The 18,563-nt window shown below is 54.9% G+C and overlaps 5 protein-coding genes across 5 annotated transcripts; 4 read left to right on the plus strand and 1 right to left on the minus strand.

Moving 5' to 3' along the window:
* Positions 1-116: 116 nt before the first annotated feature.
* Positions 117-2,557, plus strand: HER10_EVM0012277 (ADP-ribosylation factor family protein). The gene is made up of 5 exons (XM_035481675.1): positions 117-751; positions 913-1,016; positions 1,154-1,193; positions 1,283-1,648; positions 1,717-2,557. Exons 1-5 carry the CDS (start codon positions 733-735, stop codon positions 1,755-1,757), a joined length of 570 nt encoding a protein of 189 aa, XP_035336650.1. The 5' UTR covers positions 117-732; the 3' UTR covers positions 1,758-2,557.
* Positions 2,558-3,194: 637 nt separating this feature from the next.
* Positions 3,195-6,815, plus strand: HER10_EVM0012490 (patatin-like phospholipase). Its single transcript, XM_035481884.1, has 2 exons — positions 3,195-4,997; positions 5,057-6,815. The coding sequence occupies exons 1-2, from the start codon at positions 3,920-3,922 to the stop codon at positions 6,463-6,465; spliced, it is 2,487 nt and encodes an 828-aa protein (XP_035336671.1). The 5' UTR covers positions 3,195-3,919; the 3' UTR covers positions 6,466-6,815.
* On the minus strand, positions 6,776-8,934 carry HER10_EVM0001207 (acyltransferase). The gene is made up of 2 exons (XM_035470962.1): positions 7,482-8,934; positions 6,776-7,411 (listed from the first exon to the last, which is right to left on the minus strand). Exons 1-2 carry the CDS (start codon positions 8,710-8,712, stop codon positions 7,215-7,217), a joined length of 1,428 nt encoding a protein of 475 aa, XP_035335631.1. The 5' UTR covers positions 8,713-8,934; the 3' UTR covers positions 6,776-7,214.
* A 1,414-nt stretch (positions 8,935-10,348) lies between these two features.
* On the plus strand, positions 10,349-12,790 carry HER10_EVM0004308 (uncharacterized protein). The gene is made up of 3 exons (XM_035473957.1): positions 10,349-10,956; positions 11,012-11,364; positions 11,417-12,790. The coding sequence occupies exons 1-3, from the start codon at positions 10,562-10,564 to the stop codon at positions 12,520-12,522; spliced, it is 1,854 nt and encodes a 617-aa protein (XP_035335926.1). The 5' UTR covers positions 10,349-10,561; the 3' UTR covers positions 12,523-12,790.
* A 1,027-nt stretch (positions 12,791-13,817) lies between these two features.
* Positions 13,818-18,071, plus strand: HER10_EVM0007971 (exportin 1-like protein). The gene is made up of 3 exons (XM_035477509.1): positions 13,818-14,398; positions 14,677-16,216; positions 16,270-18,071. The coding sequence occupies exons 1-3, from the start codon at positions 14,387-14,389 to the stop codon at positions 17,787-17,789; spliced, it is 3,072 nt and encodes a 1,023-aa protein (XP_035336264.1). The 5' UTR covers positions 13,818-14,386; the 3' UTR covers positions 17,790-18,071.
* The last annotated feature ends 492 nt before the right edge of the window (positions 18,072-18,563 follow it).

Raw genomic sequence — 18,563 nt, forward strand, 5'->3', positions numbered from 1 at the left:
AGGGAAAGCGCTATGGGCTCAATCAGAGGGCGTAATTCGTCATGTTAATCACTCGCAAAGGTGTTGTTTCTTATTTAATCTGACTACCTATGTGTTTGTTCATCATACCAAAGGCCAGGACTCAAGCGTCTAAGGCAGTTTGGGCGTGACTTCATTCACCTGACACAACTGTTTGGACTTTTATTATTATGGTGAAGTAGTGAAGCCTATCCTAAAGGAGATGGCAAAGAGTTTTGTTTCGCTCTGACGCACTCCCAGACTTTTTTCTCTCTTGCATTTTGCGTCTTTCCGTTTGTTCTTTGCAGATTGACAGCACTCGGTGCATCTGTGGAGCATCTCCGATACGTGGCAGCCCGAGATTTAAGGCACACCCACCTCAAAACACTGCAATTCGCAACAGCAAATGCGCCAGCCAGCACAGCCAGCACAGCCAGCACGCACCACCTCTCACTCACTTGCTGTCTTGCTGTCTTCCCGACTCTCCGGCCCAGCTCCCATCTCTCCTGGTAGCCCACCAAGCCTACTGTGTAAGGTGGCCTCCAGCTCAGCCAGTCCCGTCCCGCCCAGTCCAGACCTTGGTACCTCGCCATTCGTACACGCCCGCCGCCGCCTTGTCTCCTGGGAGCAAAAGCCCGAACATCGAAACCTCCCCGACCTCAACCTACCGACTCCACCGTCATCCACGAACCACCCTCACAATACAGACAATAATCTCGCCCCTTCGTCGTCAAGATGTGGATTATTAACTGGTGTATGTATCATGTCTTTCCTCTCATCTCCTGCCTCTGCTTGATGTCCCTCCACCACCTGGGGTTGATCTTCTGCGCGCCGCCTTCGACGTAGCTTGTGTGGCCCATCATCCATCCCTGGTTGGAACATGACAGACTGACTGGTATTCTCTCTCTTCTGTAGTCTACGACGTCCTCTCAAGCCTCGGCTTGCTCAACAAGCATGCCAAGCTTCTTTTCCTCGGCCTCGACAATGCCGGAAAGACCACCCTCCTGCACATGCTGAAGGTACGATCCGCCCCGACATCCGCCAGCTTTCCCATATCGATAGATACCACGAGCCTACTGGAGATCAGATGCGCCGATATGGGATCATCTTGGGCTACGATATGGATGGCGTAAACGACTGCTAACAAGGTGATCAGAACGACCGTGTCGCTATCCTCCAGCCTACTCTTCACCCCAGTGAGTATATCCCTTCCGCGGCAAAAAGAGCCCAGTGTCATGGGGGGCTCTGCTCTGCGCACGTGTCCAGAAAGCTAATCCGCCTCCAGCTTCCGAGGAGCTCGCCATCGGCAACGTGCGCTTCACCACCTTCGATCTCGGCGGTCACCAGCAGGCCCGCCGCCTGTGGAAGGACTACTTTCCCGAAGTCAACGGCATCGTCTTCCTCGTCGACGCCAAGGACCACGAGCGGTTCCCCGAGGCAAAGGCCGAGCTCGACGCCCTCTTGTCCATGGAGGAGCTGGCCAAGGTGCCCTTTGTCATCCTCGGCAACAAGATTGACCACCCCGACGCCATCTCGGAGGAGGAGCTCCGTCACCAGCTCGGCATGTACCAGACCACCGGCAAGGGCAAGGTGCCTTTGGAGGGAATCCGACCCATCGAGGTCTTCATGTGCTCCGTTGTCCTTAGACAAGGTGCGTTTTGCTTTCCACGGAAGATGGCAGACACGGGTGCAGGGCAGTTTGGCTAACGTAAGAAACAGGATACGGCGACGGTATCCGGTGGCTCTCGCAGTACGTCTAAACACCGAACCGATAGCTCTGGAAGGAGCTTGCGGGAGGTGTCTACGGCGGGAGCGGAGCAAGTACATGGACGATATGGCAAGAATGGCAATAGGGAACGTCTACGCGGGAACGAAATCATGGGTGCCACGTCTACGAAAGCTCCGGTCAAGTGCTTCAAGGGGGGGCTGTTCAACAGAACTAGGGCTCTTGCCTTTTTGGCGTCTTGCGAAACCTGATATCCTTGGGGGAACAAACGGTTTAGAAAGAGCTGCGTAATGGGCTGACACTGCTGCTATCGGGCATGTTTGCATCGGTCCACACACACACACGGAGGAAGGGAAAAAGTCCTCGGTCTGGCGGTCCAGATGGCTCTGCTCGGTCAGTCAGTACTGTTGGTCGGAGCATCCAGCTTTACGGCCAGAGACGAGGCAATTGTGTACGCTTGTTAGGCTAGAATTCTTTATTGGGGCCCAGGGATTCGGAATCTGGTTTATTTTGCGTCTTTCAAATCGGTAGCCTGCTCTGCGTAGTAGTTTTCCTGCTGCATCAACAACATTGACATCAAGATGATTGGATCATGTAGGAGTATAGCACTGCAAAGGCATCAAATGATTGTGCTGAGCGTATCAAGGGACTTGGCTGTTTGTAATCGAGGCCACCGTGTCCACGTCGTCAAGGTTCCGTTCCGTTAGTGGCGACGGGAAACGGCGGGACGCTTGATGATGGACATGATGCCTTACGTCAGGCCGGAGGAGAAGGAATTGTGGCAATGATGTTCTTAGCATCTCCACAAGCCAGAAGTAGGTAGTTTGTTTCCCCCGAGATCAGCAAACCCGATTATGTATTTCCAAGATTGTTTGGTTCCTATCCATTTGGGCAAGGTAGGTATCACACTGACGTCTCGATGATTCAGTATCTTTGGGGCTTAGTGTAAGGTACATTGGGTAAGTCACCACATGCCAGATTATGTCAGATACTTGTCCATCACAAAGCCACTGCTCCCTTCCCGCTCAGCCTTGCCAGCCATGCATGGACAAAGACATGGTTATGGCGTTTTTTGGTCGAGGGGCCACCGGCGAGGTGAGGTGACATTCCTCCCGAGGGGATTCCGGAGAGGCGGGGACGGCTGAGACGGGAAGCCGGATAGGAACATGAGGGAGAGGGATTGGCGAGCGGCCTTGTGGGATTTGGTTTCAAGGCGCCGAGGATATTCTGACTTGAGTCTTTTATACGGCACTTTTCTTTTGGAAAAATAAGTCGATGCTAGTACTTTTCGTCTATACCATGGCTGTGGTATTAGCTGACGGACGACAAGATGTTGGTGTTCGTCAAGCATGTGGTGGGAGCTAAGGTGACCGTGCTCGCACCGCATCCCGCTAGAGTGGGTGAGTGCCTTAAATCAGGTACAACATCCACTGAAGAAAGTGAAGAAAAGTGACCGGGAGGGGATCGGAGGGGAGGTCGTTGGCCCCTGCCACATCTCACGGTTCAGTAGCCGACTTGGGTTGGGTGGTATCAGTGGGTGGCCAACAGTCCCCAGTGCTCCCTACCTACCTACCTTACCTTACCTCAAGGTACCTCGTACTCCGTACACAGCAAAGGTGCCAGGCGCCCCGAGGTCCCCAACGAAATCCAATTCGAGCTTACTGCCGACGTCATCCGACCCGTGGCATCACGGGCGCGCATTCCCTAGGGAGGTCTGCGCATCTCGAGAGCAACCTGGGAACCGGGTGCCAGAAAGTGGTAGTCTCCCCTGGCCGAGAGTGACAGACCAGACCACCACCCCGAGGCATCTCTACTTCCCTCCCCAACAAATGCACCAAAATCACCCGTCCATCTGCAGATTGCCTTAGCCACATTCTACCTTATCCGACGCTTACATTCTCACGCAACTCTTCACGCAACCACAGCACGCTACACGTACTGCGGCGCATTCACGTACTACCTCGAGGTACCTTGCCGTACCTTACACACCTGCCGCCACTGGAGCTTCCTCTTCATTTCGGAGACCAAATTCACCCCTTCCTCTCCAGGCTCGTCAGCATTCAGCATCGTGTCTCTCTCCCACGCATCGTTTCCCTGAGTAGCTTCACACGTCGACTGCCTTACAACTACTCCTCTCCCTCCTGGTGTGTCGCCATATCATGCGCCTAGACCCGTCAGACGACGCAGCCCGCAGACATGGCTGAGCACCACCAACCCAGAGTTTCGTTTGGCTCCGCGCCGAGCGGCGGCGGCAGCAACACAGACATTTACGGCTTCCCGCCCGAAAACTTCAGCACCGACGGCCTTCCCGAGTTCGACACCAAGTTCCTCAGCGACGCCGACCTCGCCGCCTTCATACAGGCCCTCCAGGCCCCCGACCCCTTGCAGTCGCCCGACGAAACCACGTCTCTCCGGTCCCCCGGCCTCAGGAGTCAGAGCTCGCTCGACGTCACGAAGCGGGGGTCTGTGTACGAAGATGACAGGGAGGATCCGTCGGCCGTCGCCGCGGCGGCGGCTGCTGCTGCCGGCGACGTCACGGCTCCCGGCCCGGGGATGTTGAATCACACCTATACCAATGGCGGCGGCGTTTACAACAACGGCTCAGCGACACAGTCCAACATGTTCATCACGGCGCAGAACGACTGGGCGCCCGTCAACCAAAAGATATCAAAGAGGGGGTCTCGCCGGAGGAGGAACCGGGCCAAGGGAGCCGCCGAGGCGCTCCTGGGCACCAGGACGAAAGACGAGACGCGGGAGGGTATTTTCTATGCGCTCCTCAAGTGGCCGATGCTCTTCTTCGTCGGCGCCTGGCTCGCGGGTCTCGCGCTCACGTACCTGTACACGCGGCTGTACATCTGGGTGTACGAGCACTTTGTGACCTGGCGCGGTACGCGGGAGAGGCTAAGGCGGAGCATGCGCCGGACGAACAACTACCGCGATTGGGTCGTCGCGGCCAAGGAGCTCGACAGCTACCTCGACAGGCAGCGGTGGAAGGAGGAGAACGATTTCGCGTACTACGACTCCAAGACGGTCAAGAGGGTGTGGGACCAGATGCGCAAGTGTAGGCAGAAGGCCGAGGCGGCGGAGAACGGGGAGACGGATGATGAGGGAGCGCAGGCGGATCCTAAGGCGTCAGGGAAGCCTGCTGTTGAGGAGCTTCATGCGCTGCTGTCGGCGTGTGTGAAGAGCAACTTTGTTGGCGTTGAGAATCCTAGGCTGTATAGCCAGACGTATTATGGCACCAAGAACCTGGTGCAGAACTTTATCGACGAAGGTATGTATATGCAATTGTGTCTCAAGGTGTTGGCGGGTTGACTGACTGACTGTGTCCAGTCGAGAGAAGCATCAAGTTCATCCTGAGCACGAAGCAGCTGTCCATGGAGGAGAAGCGTTCCATCTTCAAGGGCATGCACGCAAACTACGGACGGACGGCCCTCTGCCTCTCGGGCGGCGCGTCCTTTGCCTACTACCACTTTGGTGTCATCAAGGCCCTCCTCGAAGCGGACCTGCTCCCGGACGTCATCACCGGCACCAGCGGCGGCGCCCTGGTCGCGGCCCTCGTGGCCACCCGGACAGACGACGAGCTGAGGCAGCTCCTCGTACCCGCACTCGCGCACCGCATCACCGCCTGCCGCGAGACGTTCTGGACCTGGATCCCGCGGTGGTGGAGGACGGGCGCCCGCTTCGACTCGGTCGACTGGGCGAAGCAGTGCAGTTGGTGGACGAGAGGGTCCATGACCTTCCGGGAGGCGTACGAGCGCACCGGCCGCATCCTCAACGTCTCGTGCGTGCCCGCCGACCCGCACTCGCCCACCATCCTCTGCAACTACCTCACCAGCCCGGACTGCGTCATCTGGTCCGCCGTGCTGGCGTCCGCCGCCGTCCCGGGCATTCTGAATCCTGTCGTGCTGATGATGAAGCAGCGCGACGGCACGTTGGTCCCGTACTCGTTCGGCCACAAGTGGAAGGACGGCAGCCTCCGGACCGATATCCCCATTAAAGCCCTCAACCTGCACTTCAACGTCAACTTTACGATTGTCAGCCAGGTCAACCCGCACATCAACCTCTTCTTCTTCTCCTCCCGCGGCTCCGTGGGTCACCCGGTCACGCACCGCAAGGGTAAAGGCTGGCGCGGCGGGTACGTCATGTCGGCCGTAGAACATTACCTCAAGCTCGACATGACGAAGTGGCTCAAGTTCATCCGCCACGCCGAGCTCCTCCCCCGACCTCTGGGCCAGGACTGGTCGCAGCTGTTCTTGCAGACGTTCAGCGGCACAATCACCATCTGGCCCAAGACTGTCCCTTCGGATTTCGTGCATATCCTCTCGGACCCGGACCCGCCGCGGCTGGCGCGCATGATTCACGAGGGTCAGCAGCGCGGGTACCCCATTCTGAAGTTTGTCGGGAATAGACTCAAGATTGAGAGGTTGATTGAGCAAGGGCGTAGGGAGACGAGGCCTTGGATCCGTAGGGGCAGCATCGAGACGATTCTCAGCGAGGACGATTTGCGGAGTCTGCTTATTTCGGGGAATACGGATCTCGAGGATGAGACTACCGACGCTGAGGGGGAGACGTTGTTGGAGAATGAGGATGATAATGAGCAGGCTATTATTGATGACGAGGATGGAGAGGGGGAGTATGAAGAGGAATATGAAGAGGATTACAAGGAGGAGTATGAGGATGAGGACGGGGAGGGTGAGGGTGAGGGTGAAGAGTATAGGGGTGAGGGGAAGATGGATTAGGGGGTGGGGTTCTGGTGAACTAGACTGGAACAGCATCGAATAAAGAGAGCATGGCATGGGTAAGAGTGAGAATCTGGTGGTGTTTACATACTAGTTAAAAGAGAGGCTCTTTCCCATCAAAAGACCTCGAGGAGGGGGGGGGGGGGTGTGTTAGAAAGTGTAGCATAGCTTGGGCGTTGATGGTAAATCCTGATCCTGACGGAAATTACATCCTCTTTTTGGTTCTTATAGATATCGCTCACAACCTTGAGTTTGCTGATGACCGTAGTATAAACCATCTTCATAGCTCTCATGTCACTTAAGGAGGGGTTGACCTAACAGACTAGAATCCTTCCAGTTGTCCGCCCACGAGACATCATAAGTTTGAACGAAAAATATCATTTTTTGAACAAGATGCTGCCTGCACGCCGTATCTCATCTACATGTCATGCCGAACGTCTAGATTCCCAAACACCCGTGATGGCCCGGTGAAAGGCCAATCGAGCAAGGAGAGAAATGCAAGTACTTTCGGTCTATAGGGTATCAAGACGTGCTCCCCCACCCACCTGAATCTAACTACCCTACCCGTAAGCGTGTTAACTTGGCTGTTTGGAAGCCTCTTGTGATGGAGATGTTGCCATCTGACCCGTCTTGTCTTTTGTACGAGTTGTATGTGTTTAATTTGGAGATGCCCGCCCCCGATCTGGCATGGTTTCCAACATTGTGTCTTTTTGAACCGAGGTTCTTGACCCATTCAAAGCCTCGGGGCTTTACAGAGCCGAGACGGTATCCGTGGCGTCGGTTCCGGTCGTCTTCGCGGAAGGAACGTCGTGGGCGACCTTCATGGGCCTGCCCTGGGCCTTTTCGGTCAGGCTGACGAGCTCCTCCAACATCAGGTCTCGGGTCTTGCGGGTGAGCTCGTCGACGTCGGCAGCGGTCAGGCCAGTAGTGGGAATAGGGTCCAAGACTGCGCGACTTGACGTTAGCATGGATTCGGCGCTGGGGGAGGGGCACACATGGACAGCTCGAGCACTTACCCTTGACGGGGATCTTTCCAGAGTTGAAGATGAGGCCCTTGAGGTAGAGGACGTGGCTGTAGTTGGCGACAACGCAGGGTACAATGGGCACACCAGCCTGAACGGCCAGGTGGAAGGCGCCCTTCTTGAAGGGCAGCAATACAGGGTCTTTGGCGTAGCTACGGGTACCCTCAGGGAACATGTACACGCTCTGATTCCTCTTGCGAATCTGCTCAGCGGCGCCGGCCATGGCATCTTTGGCATCCTTTGTGTTCTTGCGGTCGATGAAGATGGAGCCGCTCAGGGTCATGAACCAGCCGAGGATGGGCGTCTTCTTGAGCGAGGCTTTGGCAGTGACGCTGCAGTACTTGGGGAACATGGTGCCCAGCATCAAGACGTCGAGTTCGGTCTGGTGGTTGCCGACAAAGACGGCAGGGCGAGTGTTGTCGAGAATGTGGTTGGGATCGATGACCTCAAAGGTAACGCCTGTGGTGACGGCCATGATGTAGTACAAGAACCGGCCGGTCATCCATTGCGCAATGCCCTGCTCGCCGATGAGCTTCAGGAAGATGGAGGCAAAGACGCCCCAGCCGGCCGCTACGGCGAGCGAGATGTAGGAGGCGAGGACACGAGCGCCAAAGGCGGCCTTGGGAACAACGTAGGACAGCATGTAGAGGGCGACGACGAGGGCGGCATAACCCTTGAAGAAGGAGTATATGTAGCCCAGGAAAGCCGACATGGCTGCTGGCGGTGGTGGGTGCGCGTGGCTGATTAGGAAACGGCGGCAGATGGGCGTGAAAGGAGACAGGCGCGCGGAAGCTTGAGAGAGATTGAGGAAATCGGACTGGGCGTGCGTTAAGCTTCTTTGGGGGGCGCGCCTCGGAACGGCGGGTTGTGTTGAGGAGGGAGCTTTTTTCTGGAGGCGGGGTTGAGGCCGTGGAACGGAGGATCGTCGCAAGGGCGCGGTAAAGCGATGGGATGTTTCTGTCTCGGAGGGAACGATGACAGGCGGCAGTACCAAGGCTGGGAAGAGAAATGGAGAGGGAAGAAAAGAGATGGCAAGGCTACAGCTTCCGCAGACACATGTTCCAGTGGGAAGGATAGGAGCACAAGGTGTCCGTATGGATGCGTGTCTCAGAGAGAAGGTTGGAGGGGAGGAAGTTGAACGGAGAAGGGGACTCGACTCGCAATGACGATGTAAGGGAAATCGGAATTGGTGGGCGCGGACCAAAGACAAGTCAAGAGTCAGCATGCGACAGGTCACAGAACTGCAAGAAGTGGAAACGGGAAGCGCCAAGTGGTGGGATGGGCAACTGGAAGGTCTCCGTATGGTACAGGCAAGGACGGATCGGTAAATTGTACGGATATTGGTGGCATTGGATGGTGCTGCGCTGCACACCGCACTTCAAGCTCTCTGGGTTGGCGGGGAAGGGAGAGAGCGAGAGAGAGGCAACCGTTAATCAACCGAAGTGTGTGGTGACTGTGGTCATGGGTCGCGACTGGGGTCATCAGCATGGCTACTCCCACAAAATACTCTCTAGGTACTAGGTAGGGAAAGGTGTGGGGTTCCCTGTCGGCTCGTCTCCCAGACAAATATTTTTTGGTGGGATGACTTTTTTGGCTTCCGGAGGCTCAAGTCGTTGGGAAACTTGGGGATTCGGGAAGCCGGCGATAGCTAAGGCGGATTGGTCCAAATCGCCGAAATTGTGCCTTATACCTTAAGATAGCAACTTCCTACCTTAAACCATAAACAGTCCCTTGCTTTGCCATGAGGTGAAGAGGTATACCTAGAAAATCCGTGGTCTTTAAGCCACCGTCAACCTCAAGGTACCTACCTTTTTCATGGCTAGGCTTTAGGCGGTTGGGGACGGGACATGTCCAGGACCAGACCGTTATGGACCCTAGACCTGTTTGTCCTTGATCTCCTGTCGGTAGGCCGCTAGCACATGTCATTGTTCCGTCCAACGTCCACCATGTGCTGATTGGGAAGGGCGAACGGCGGACCAGTGGGACACCTGATGAGGGAGGGGGGCCGGCATGGCGGGTAGAGACAGACATGAGATTTTGAAATGAATCCTCCGTATCTACTCTGTAGACTGTACCGCAGCTAGTACCTTGAATGTCTTAGCTTAAGTAAGGCGGCCGCTTGAATGCTGAACCGGCGGTTAAAAGGGTTGGGGAACATCGCGATAGTAGTTCAGGCGGAGTGGTGACTGGCGCGCCTGGCACGTGTAAAGTGTAGAGGCATCTACCGGTATCTAAGTACCTTAAGGTAGGTAGCTCAAGGTGCCTGAACATGTCCAAACTTCTAAGTACGTCTGTTGACTGTCTCCCTGATGTCCCAAAGGCATGTGGAGGTGGGGCAGAGAATGTTCCCCTCCTCCTCCTTCAATGCGGTCACTTTGCGCTGCTTGAGAAAGCATGTGGTCAGAGTCAGGGCCAGCGCTCTTCCCCAGCGATTCAGATTCAGATGCAGATTCAACCCGCTGCTTCTGTCTCTGAGCCCCCTGCCTCCATTAACTGGACACACTCCATGCCTGCCTTACTCCAGTACTTGGGCAAAAGGTAAAGTGTCAAGTGTCTCTTCCAAATCGCTGCCATTCTCTGGACTTTCTCTCATTTTCGAGGTACTTCAACATGACCTTAGACATTCTAAACTTCTCGATGCCGAACTGCCCTTTGTGGATTACCTAAGGTAATAATCTTCGACATGGCGAAAGTGGACGCTGGTCCAAGCTGCTACCGTAGACCAGGGTACCCGTGCATGTCCATGTGGCAGGGGTTCTTATCGATAACGGACAATGATCAAAATGCTGACTAACATCTCTACCCGGTACGTCCGCCTGGGGTCTGTCTGAGCTCCGCGTCGGTACCTGTCGCCCGACGGCGAGGAGTTCGCAACCTTGATCGCACGACATTCGTCAAGCATATCGCACGTAACCGCGGAACTATCTTCGATATTGCCGCCTGTCGCCTGTCGTCTGCCGAAATACTATATACGACAAACTTTCCCGCCAGTGCCGAAACGACCAGCGCCTCGGTCACTGGCGCATCTCCTTGCTGCCATAGAGAGTGACCTTGGGCCTGCTGCCATTCCGACAATGCCCTCTCGCCGAGAACCACCCCCCCTCTCAGTTCGCTTGCCGGCGGGCAATGCGCAACCCGAGCTTCCTCCCATATCCGCCCTTTTCCTCATCGACTTTGACGTGAAAGCTGGCTATACCATTGTTTGGAAACAATCCGCTCCCGGAATCGAACTCGAGGGCCTCGTCGAGTATAAGAGCTTGCCATCCGGTCTGCACACTGTCCCCGACGACTTGATATACTTCGTGCACGAGGGAGAACATGCGGGTCTCAGCGCTTTCATCAACACTCCATGCGATGAGGAGGAGGCGCGACATGCGCGCATGATTGCTGTCGGCGTCTTGGTGCCCCTCAGTTACGGCCGCCTGGGCCGCGCCTGGAGGCATGCCGAAGGATTAAAGGACATTGCATCGTAGGTGTTCGCCCTTTGGAGCAGGACAGGAACATTGTTGCTGACCATGTACCAGAAAATTGGCCCAAGACCGCAAAAACACTAGTCTTCTTGATGACTACTGGGAGAACAACAAGGCCAAAGAAGGAGCGGAACAAGAACGACCACCGATGGAGTCTCCTTCTATCAGCTTCAGCTCTCAAGCCGCTCAACCGAAAAAGTCGAATCATAACCGCAATCGCTCTGCATCAGATGGAGCTTCCCTGCTGCCAACCGGGCATCGACTTTCACCATACCACCCAGCATGGAGCCTGACGACGTTGCTGGACACATTCGGGCCACTCATATTCCCTATCCACAGAGCAGCTCTGCTGAGGAGGCGCATATTAATATCGTGCCATGCGCCGGTACGAGAGATTTGCAACTTTGGTACGTTGACTCGGAACCTATCTTGTAGTCTATCCACTGACACCCTATCAAGTGTACAATATTTCTGTTCTTTCAAATATTCCCCAGACGGTGGCCGAGTTATTGGCCCCGACATCGTCCTCTCAACGTCTGAGACCGCTCTTCACAATTGGAGTCCACGATATCCCCTTCTTGATGGAAGACTTTGAGGCTTCAAAGCGCCGGAAAGTCGATAGCAATGACGACCTGGCGGACGAGGCTGGCTCTGGTTGGGTTGCTTGCACGACTGACAGTATTCTGGCCATGAAGGACACCCTATGGGACATGCTCATCACCATGCCGCCACCGTATGCTCCCAATGCCAAGGAAAAGGCCTGGCCAACTGTGGAATGCCCCCGTGGTACGCCTGTCAAGGCAACACAGCGCGACCTGAGGCGGTTCCGTGCCTTGAAGGCTGGCTTGGCTAGGCTGTCGCCAACGACGCCGAAGCCGATGACGGCTGAGAGCCCCCGATCGGAAACTTCAACGAGTTTCAAGCTGACCACTGGCGCCTTCCCGGCTCCGAGTGTCGAAGGCGACGAAGCTCTGGACAAGATTGTTGAGCCATCAAGCTGGACGGCTTTGGCCTACAGTGGCTTTATGTGGTGGGCGAGCGCCGGCGAACAAGCACGGAGCGAGGAACAAGAGGAGGCGGCCCACGATGCAGCGCTGCTGGCGGACCTGGGTCTAACGCCCCACACTCCGAGCATGTCAAAACCCAATACGAGACCCCGGTCATCGGCATCTGGTGGCATGGCTGACTCGACTGGGTCCCTTGTTTCCCGGCCGGCCGCTGGGTCCGAGATTGATGAAGCAACGACGGAGCTCGCCGTGATTGCGTACTTTCATCGTTTGACAGCGCAAATGCTGACGGTCATGGCTGATGTGGTGGAGAGTTCGGATGATCGCTACGAAGACGAGGACGATGAAGACGACGCCGATGATGTTCCTCTGAGGACCAACGGCGAGTCGGATCGAAGCTCGGTACGAGTTGGCAGCGATGCGCTCGAGAGCATGGGACTCGACGTGTGGAACGCGCACGATGCGGAGTTCGTCAAGGAGCTCATGAGCAAGTACTATGACCGAAGGCCCTATATTGAGGGTAAAGGTGTCGAGGTTTGTGGCGTCCGGGTTTGCTAAGGTTCAGGTTCAGGGTGCTTGCGAGAGCCTCGATCTCGTTGCTTTCTCTCCACTTGTAAACACCATCTCGTCCCTGCCTCTACGGAGGGACGACTTCTTTCAGATATGGCACTCTGGATGGGCGTAATAACAGTGCTGTGTCTCTTTCCGTCTCAAAATTTGTCAAGGGCGTTTGGTCATCACTTTTTCCTACTGGGCGAGCGTGTGGAAACGTCTCTTGTATATGTCATGGACCTTCTAGAAGGCCAACAGAATAGTTTCATCCGATATCAAAGAGCAACTGCTGCAGGGTCCTCTATGCCAATCACAACTCGAGTACATGATTTCGGTGCTCAAATGCCTAGAGACGCGGGCCTGTTCCCGAGGCAACCTTGAAACTACCCCAGAGGAAATTCTACTGCGTAAGTACTGCGTACTCTGTAGAAATCGAAGTGGAATAGGCGGGCAGGAACGAGAACCGCATGGATTGTTAGCGTATGTTTTTAATAGGGCTGACCTGGATCACCCAAGCTGGGGAGCGCACACTGTCAAAATGGTCAAAATGAGGGGTGAGGTGAGGGGCAGTGGGAGAATAGGGGCGGGTGCGGATGTGGTAGTGGGATGTTTGGCTTCTGGATCTTTCTACGATATTACCGAATAGGCTAACTAATAAGTGCCCGAGGCATAATCTAGAAGGTATCACAAACAACAGTTTTCCTGGTCCGGATCAATTGAAGACTTGGCCGATAATTTGCCGGGTTAATACATTTCGGATATAGGTGGTGTATCATAGGTATTGTTGTATTACCTTCTTGGCCGAGCTGGATTTAAGAGGAGAGGAGAGGAATACAGATGGACAGCAAGCCAGGAACCCCGCCCTAGGCGGACTGCCAGCGGAAAGACATGCCATAAAGAAGCTTGGCGCTCCCTTGCAGGCAATGTACAGGGAGGTCCAGTGGGATGTGTTGTGCTTCCTTGGCCCCTCATTGAAATTAGCTTCTCATCTTCAGTCGAGTCCAGTCCGGCCGACAGGCATCAATCAGACTGTGAGGTGTTTAAGATTGTTCGCTGTCCACCTAGCTGTACAGATGCCCACAGACCAAGAGCTGACCCCACTTGTTGTTGTGCACGAGACTCACTGAGGTGCGCACATCAGCGACCGACTTTTGGCCCTGGGGGGTTGCGATTAGAGGAAACTGGCCGAGAGGGACCTACCTAGTAATAGTGACCGGGAAGGAGGAAAAAAAAAAAAGAAAAAAAAAGAGCCCACCGACACCGACAGACACCACCTGCCACCGCCGAGTCTTTCTGTTCTTGCAGTGCTGTGATACCCCCTCAGCCTTGCACCACCACCTTGTCTCTTTCCCTCTCCCGCTCATTTCGCTCCCACACTTGCTCCCTCTTCACCGACCACTTTTGCAAATAACCTAGGCCGACCGACGATCGCTTCGAACACTTGCACACTTCACCTCGCCTGAATTTGCAACTCAACCTCGCCTCGGCACAACAACCCACCAACCCCTCGTCTCCGACCAAAGTACTCCTCGCCTGTGTGTGTACAATCTCCCAACCAACCCGACATCCGCTGCCTCATTCGGTCTGCCTACCTTACGGATACGTTCTACGGATACCTTGCCTCATTACTTATCATCTCTCGATCCGGACCGGGCCATGAGTTCTCGGTAGCTTTCACGTCGCCGCTTTTACCCCAAGCAAGAATGCTGAATGCACAGCTTGGAGGGCTGCCAGGATTATAGCAGCATTTCGATACCGACAGAAAAAAAAAATAAACTAGTCTTCGTCTACGGTTTCTCACAATAACCTTCTCTTGATCACCATTTCTACAACCCGCTACCTCTTTTCGGGGGCAAACACCGTCTTGAACATGGACGCTCAGGTACGTTTGCAGCGCCTCTTTTTGCGATTTACCCTGCTGCTTTCTGGTTGGGCTTGGGCTGCCTCAAAATCGTTGGCCTTGTGCCCCGCCATTCCGACCTCCATCATCACCCCTCCTCCCACCAACGCCTGCTGCCTCCATGGTTTGACCGCCGCTGCCGGCCTTCACTCCGGTGACTCAAGCCCGACCACGGAGACGGGGGCTCTCACGATGGCATCCCCAAGAGCAGAATGGATCTCGTCGCACATGGACCAGAGCTGACCCCACCTGTCGCACAGATTGAGAACGCCGTCGAGGCCGCGTTCAACGTCGGTAGCGACCAAAACCTCAAGCAACAAGCCTTCGACTACCTGAACCAGCTGCGAGCCGACCCCCAAGGCTGGCAGGTCTGCACCACCCTCTTCACCAGATCACAGCGCCCTTCCGAGGTCGTCCGCCTCTTCTGCTTGGAAGTGGTTAATTATGCGATTTACACACAAGGTCTCGACCGCAACAGCCTCTCGTGGCTAAAGGACAACCTCCTCGAATACGTCCGCAACATCTACGGCCAGAACCTGCAAGACCAGGTCGACCCCTCCCACCTGCAGAACAAGCTCTCGCAGACCCTTACTTACCTCTTCGTCTTCCTCTACAACGATGGCTGGGAGTCCTTCATCGACGACTTTTTGGCCATTGCCAGCAGCCCTAATAACACGGCCGGTGTCGTTCTCTACTTGCGAATCATTGGCTCTGTCCACGACGAAATTGCCGACATGCTATTGACGCGCAACAGCAACGACGCGAAACGCAATACCGACTTGAAGGATCAGCTGCGAGAGCGTGACGTCCAGAAGATTGCTCAGTCATGGAAGGACTTGCTGGCGCAGTACTCGGGCCAGAGCGATGTCATTGTTGAGATGATTCTCAAGGTCATTGGCAAATGGATCAGCTGGATGGATATTTCCTTGATTGTCAATCAGGAAATGCTCAACCTCTTGCTTCCTGTCGTTGGACGAACAAATCGATCTGGCAGCGAGGACAAGGTTCGGGACGCCGCCATTGACACTCTCACCGAAATTGTGGGCAAGAAGATGAGGGGCCCTGAGAAGATGGAACTGATTTCGTTCCTCAACCTCCGCGATATCGTGGCTCAGCTCATCGCCAGCGCCCCTCTGAGCGAGCTCAAGTCTACGCCCCAATACGATACCGATCTTGCCGAGGCTGTCGCTAAGCTCGTTAACACCGTCATGGCTGATATTGTGCGCGCGCTCGAGGACGGCCAGGCTAGCGAAGACACCAGAGCCAAGTCCGAGCAACATCTTCACGATTTCCTACCCTTCCTTCTCCGATTCTTCTCTGACGAGTACGACGAGGTTTGCTCGACAGTCATCCCCTCTCTGACCGACCTCCTTACCCTCCTGCGAAAGGTCGGCGCCAACCTGCCTGCTTCTTACAAGGAGATGCTTCCTCCTATTCTTAACGCCATCATTATGAAGATGCGCTACGACGAGACCTCTAACTGGGGCGACGAAGACGAACAAACGGATGAGGCCGAGTTCCAGGAGCTGCGGAAGCGGTTGCAAGTTCTTCAAAAGACTGTTGCTGCTGTAGACCAAGAGCTTTACATCGATGTTCTCAGCAACCTCGTTTCACAGACCTTCACAACGCTTGACCAGCAAGGGTCCCAGATGGACTGGAGAGATTTGGACCTCGCACTCCACGAGATGTATCTGTTTGGCGAACTCGCGCTGCCTAACCAAGGACTGGGCACCAAGAGCCAGCCCTCAAGCACAGCAACAGAACGACTGACCATCATGGTGACCAAGATGGTTGAGTCCGGTAAGTGACTTCCCTTCATATTTACTCGAGCCAAATGCCTAACACTTTTATAGGAATTGCAAACTTCCCCCACCCCGCGATTCTGCTCCAGTACATGGAGATCTGTGTCCGGTACTGGCAAGTGTTTGATGCCCGCCAAGAGTACATCCCCCAAGTCCTCGAGAACTTTGTGCGGCTGGTTCACCACGACCACGTGCGCATCAAGACACGATCTTGGTACCTTTTCCAGAGATTCGTCAAATTTCTCAGAGCCCAGGTCGGCAATGTGGCAGAAACTGTCATCCAATCCATCAGTGACCTCCTGCCGATTAAGGCTGAGGTATCAGAGAGTAACGGAGACGATGACATGTCGTCAGACGAGTCTGATCACTCTGCAGACGCCCTGTTCACAAGCCAGCTTTACTTGTTTGAGGCCATTGGTTGCATTGCGTCGACTGGAAGCACACCTGCAGACAAACAGGCATACTATGCCCGCCTTGTGTTGAATCCTTTGTTCAGTGACATGGAATCCCATCTGCCAAAGGCAAAGGCGAACGATGCCCAGGCCATTCTCCAAATACATCACATCATCCTGGCGCTTGGCCGCCTCGCCCATGGCTTCTCTGACTGGCAGCCCGGCAGCACCTCAGTCCAGAACCGGCCTCCCCCGGACAAGCTTGTGTCTGATGAATTCTCGAGAGCCGCCGAAGCCATCTTGATTGCCCTGAGCGAGTTGAACAACTCCACCGACATTCGCACTGCTTGCCGAGCATCCTTCTCTAAGTTGCTGGGCGTCCTCGGATCCGCTGTGCTGCCGCAGCTTCCTCAGTGGATTGAAGGATTCCTGTCCCAAAGCTCCTCCAAGGATGAGATGGCTATTTTCCTACGACTCCTTGACCAGATTGTCTTTGGCTTCAAAACGGAGATTTATAATGTCTTGAATATGCTTCTCACTCCCCTGCTGCAGAGAATCTTTGCCGGCCTGTCCGAACCAGTCACCGGTACAGACGACGAGATCCAGCTTGGCGAGTTGCGGAGGGAATACCTGTCCTTCCTGCTGGTTATCCTGAACAACGAACTGCAGTCCGTTTTCATCAGCGAGGCCAACCAGGGTTTCTTCGAGTCGCTCATCAACTCTGTCATTACCCTCGGCAGGACTCTCGTAGCAGAGAACATTGGGCCCAGCCGGTTGGCCTTTAGCGTTTTGGCACGCATGGTTGTCGTCTGGGGCGGACCCGACTGCGCAAAGATTGCCGAGAACCCGGAGGCGCCCAGCGGTTCCCCGAATCCGACCATCCCGGGCTTCGACCGCTTCATGATTGACCGATTCCACCCGCTCTGCTGGGAAGTCTTCCAGGACCCCAACTTTAGACCGCACAACGACGCGCAGAGTAAGCAGGTCCTCAATGAGATCGCCGGCCTCGAGCAGGCCATCTACCTCAAGACGGGAGAGATGTTTATCCAGCACCTCCAGTCCTCCCTGTTCCCGCACTTGGGCATCGACGGATCTGACTTTTTGAGGTCCATGTCGACCTCCACGGACAGGAAGGGATTCTCGAGTTACCTACAGGGGCTTCTGAAGAGCCGCAGGTAGATAGAGGGAGATGGGGAGTGGTGTGTAAGGCATGGATGGCAATGGTCAGAAGGGTGTGCAGTAGGAGGGGGCTTGGTATGTTGCGGAAAACGCGTTATTAAAAGCGTATGAATGGAAAGGGGGAGGGTTCATTGGCAGGGGGTGGAAGGGCAATTAGGAATCTTCTCTCTCGCTCTTTCTCTCTTCCCTTCCTTCTCTTATCTTGGCCACTTTTCTTTGTTTAACATATCCACTGGCCGCATCGCCTTGGAGTTTTGAGGGAGGCATTAGAAATGAAACGACACAAATGACAAAAAGAAAGATTATGTTCTCACTCGCCGTGTGTGTTTGCTAGGTAGGGTATCGATGATGTGGGATTTGGGGGTTTGTTGTTGTGTAAATATTGAGTTCCTGGGGTAGTCTGTCTTGTAGTCTTGGTTCTTGTGCTTCTAATCTCCTCTCCTACCTTTCTTTGCAGGTTCTCACGGGTGGAGGTACGAAGAGAGGAAACCAGCAGCGAAAGGCGGGCAAACTTAGCAGATTCCACATTATCCCGTCATGTACTTATTCCCCACTGCTACTCATTCTCAATAAGTCGGGACCTGAGTCAATCCGGCTTCCTCTCTTCTCTTCTCTGAAACACCGTCGAAAGTAAGACGAGAAGCGACCAGCGAAACCCGGTACCACCGGATCGCGAGACGAGATCCCGACGTTCAATTAAGAGGACTTGTATAAGTCCATCACTGGAAACAAATATACAGCCCGTTGGTACTCCAACTCTTGGGAAATCAGAGG

Source organism: Colletotrichum scovillei, assembly GCF_011075155.1.
Source record: "Colletotrichum scovillei strain TJNH1 chromosome Unknown Contig00003, whole genome shotgun sequence".
Taxonomy (NCBI): Eukaryota; Fungi; Ascomycota; class Sordariomycetes; order Glomerellales; family Glomerellaceae; genus Colletotrichum; species Colletotrichum scovillei.

Coding starts and splice junctions, on each gene's coding strand:
- HER10_EVM0012277 (XM_035481675.1), top strand. Junction 1,194..1,282: donor CCAGCCTACTCTTCACCCCA/GTGAGTATATCC, acceptor ATCCGCCTCCAG/CTTCCGAGGAGCTCGCCATC. Junction 1,649..1,716: donor CTCCGTTGTCCTTAGACAAG/GTGCGTTTTGCT, acceptor CGTAAGAAACAG/GATACGGCGACGGTATCCGG.
- HER10_EVM0012490 (XM_035481884.1), top strand. CDS start 3,920: ATGGCTGAGCACCACCAACCCAGAGTTTCGTTTGGCTCCGCGCCGAGC. Junction 4,998..5,056: donor GCAGAACTTTATCGACGAAG/GTATGTATATGC, acceptor GACTGTGTCCAG/TCGAGAGAAGCATCAAGTTC.
- HER10_EVM0001207 (XM_035470962.1), bottom strand. CDS start 8,712: ATGCTGACTCTTGACTTGTCTTTGGTCCGCGCCCACCAATTCCGATTT. Junction 7,412..7,481: donor TGGAAAGATCCCCGTCAAGG/GTAAGTGCTCGA, acceptor CAAGTCGCGCAG/TCTTGGACCCTATTCCCACT.
- HER10_EVM0004308 (XM_035473957.1), top strand. CDS start 10,562: ATGCCCTCTCGCCGAGAACCACCCCCCCTCTCAGTTCGCTTGCCGGCG. Junction 10,957..11,011: donor GGATTAAAGGACATTGCATC/GTAGGTGTTCGC, acceptor ACCATGTACCAG/AAAATTGGCCCAAGACCGCA. Junction 11,365..11,416: donor ACGAGAGATTTGCAACTTTG/GTACGTTGACTC, acceptor CACCCTATCAAG/TGTACAATATTTCTGTTCTT.
- HER10_EVM0007971 (XM_035477509.1), top strand. Junction 16,217..16,269: donor GACCAAGATGGTTGAGTCCG/GTAAGTGACTTC, acceptor ACACTTTTATAG/GAATTGCAAACTTCCCCCAC.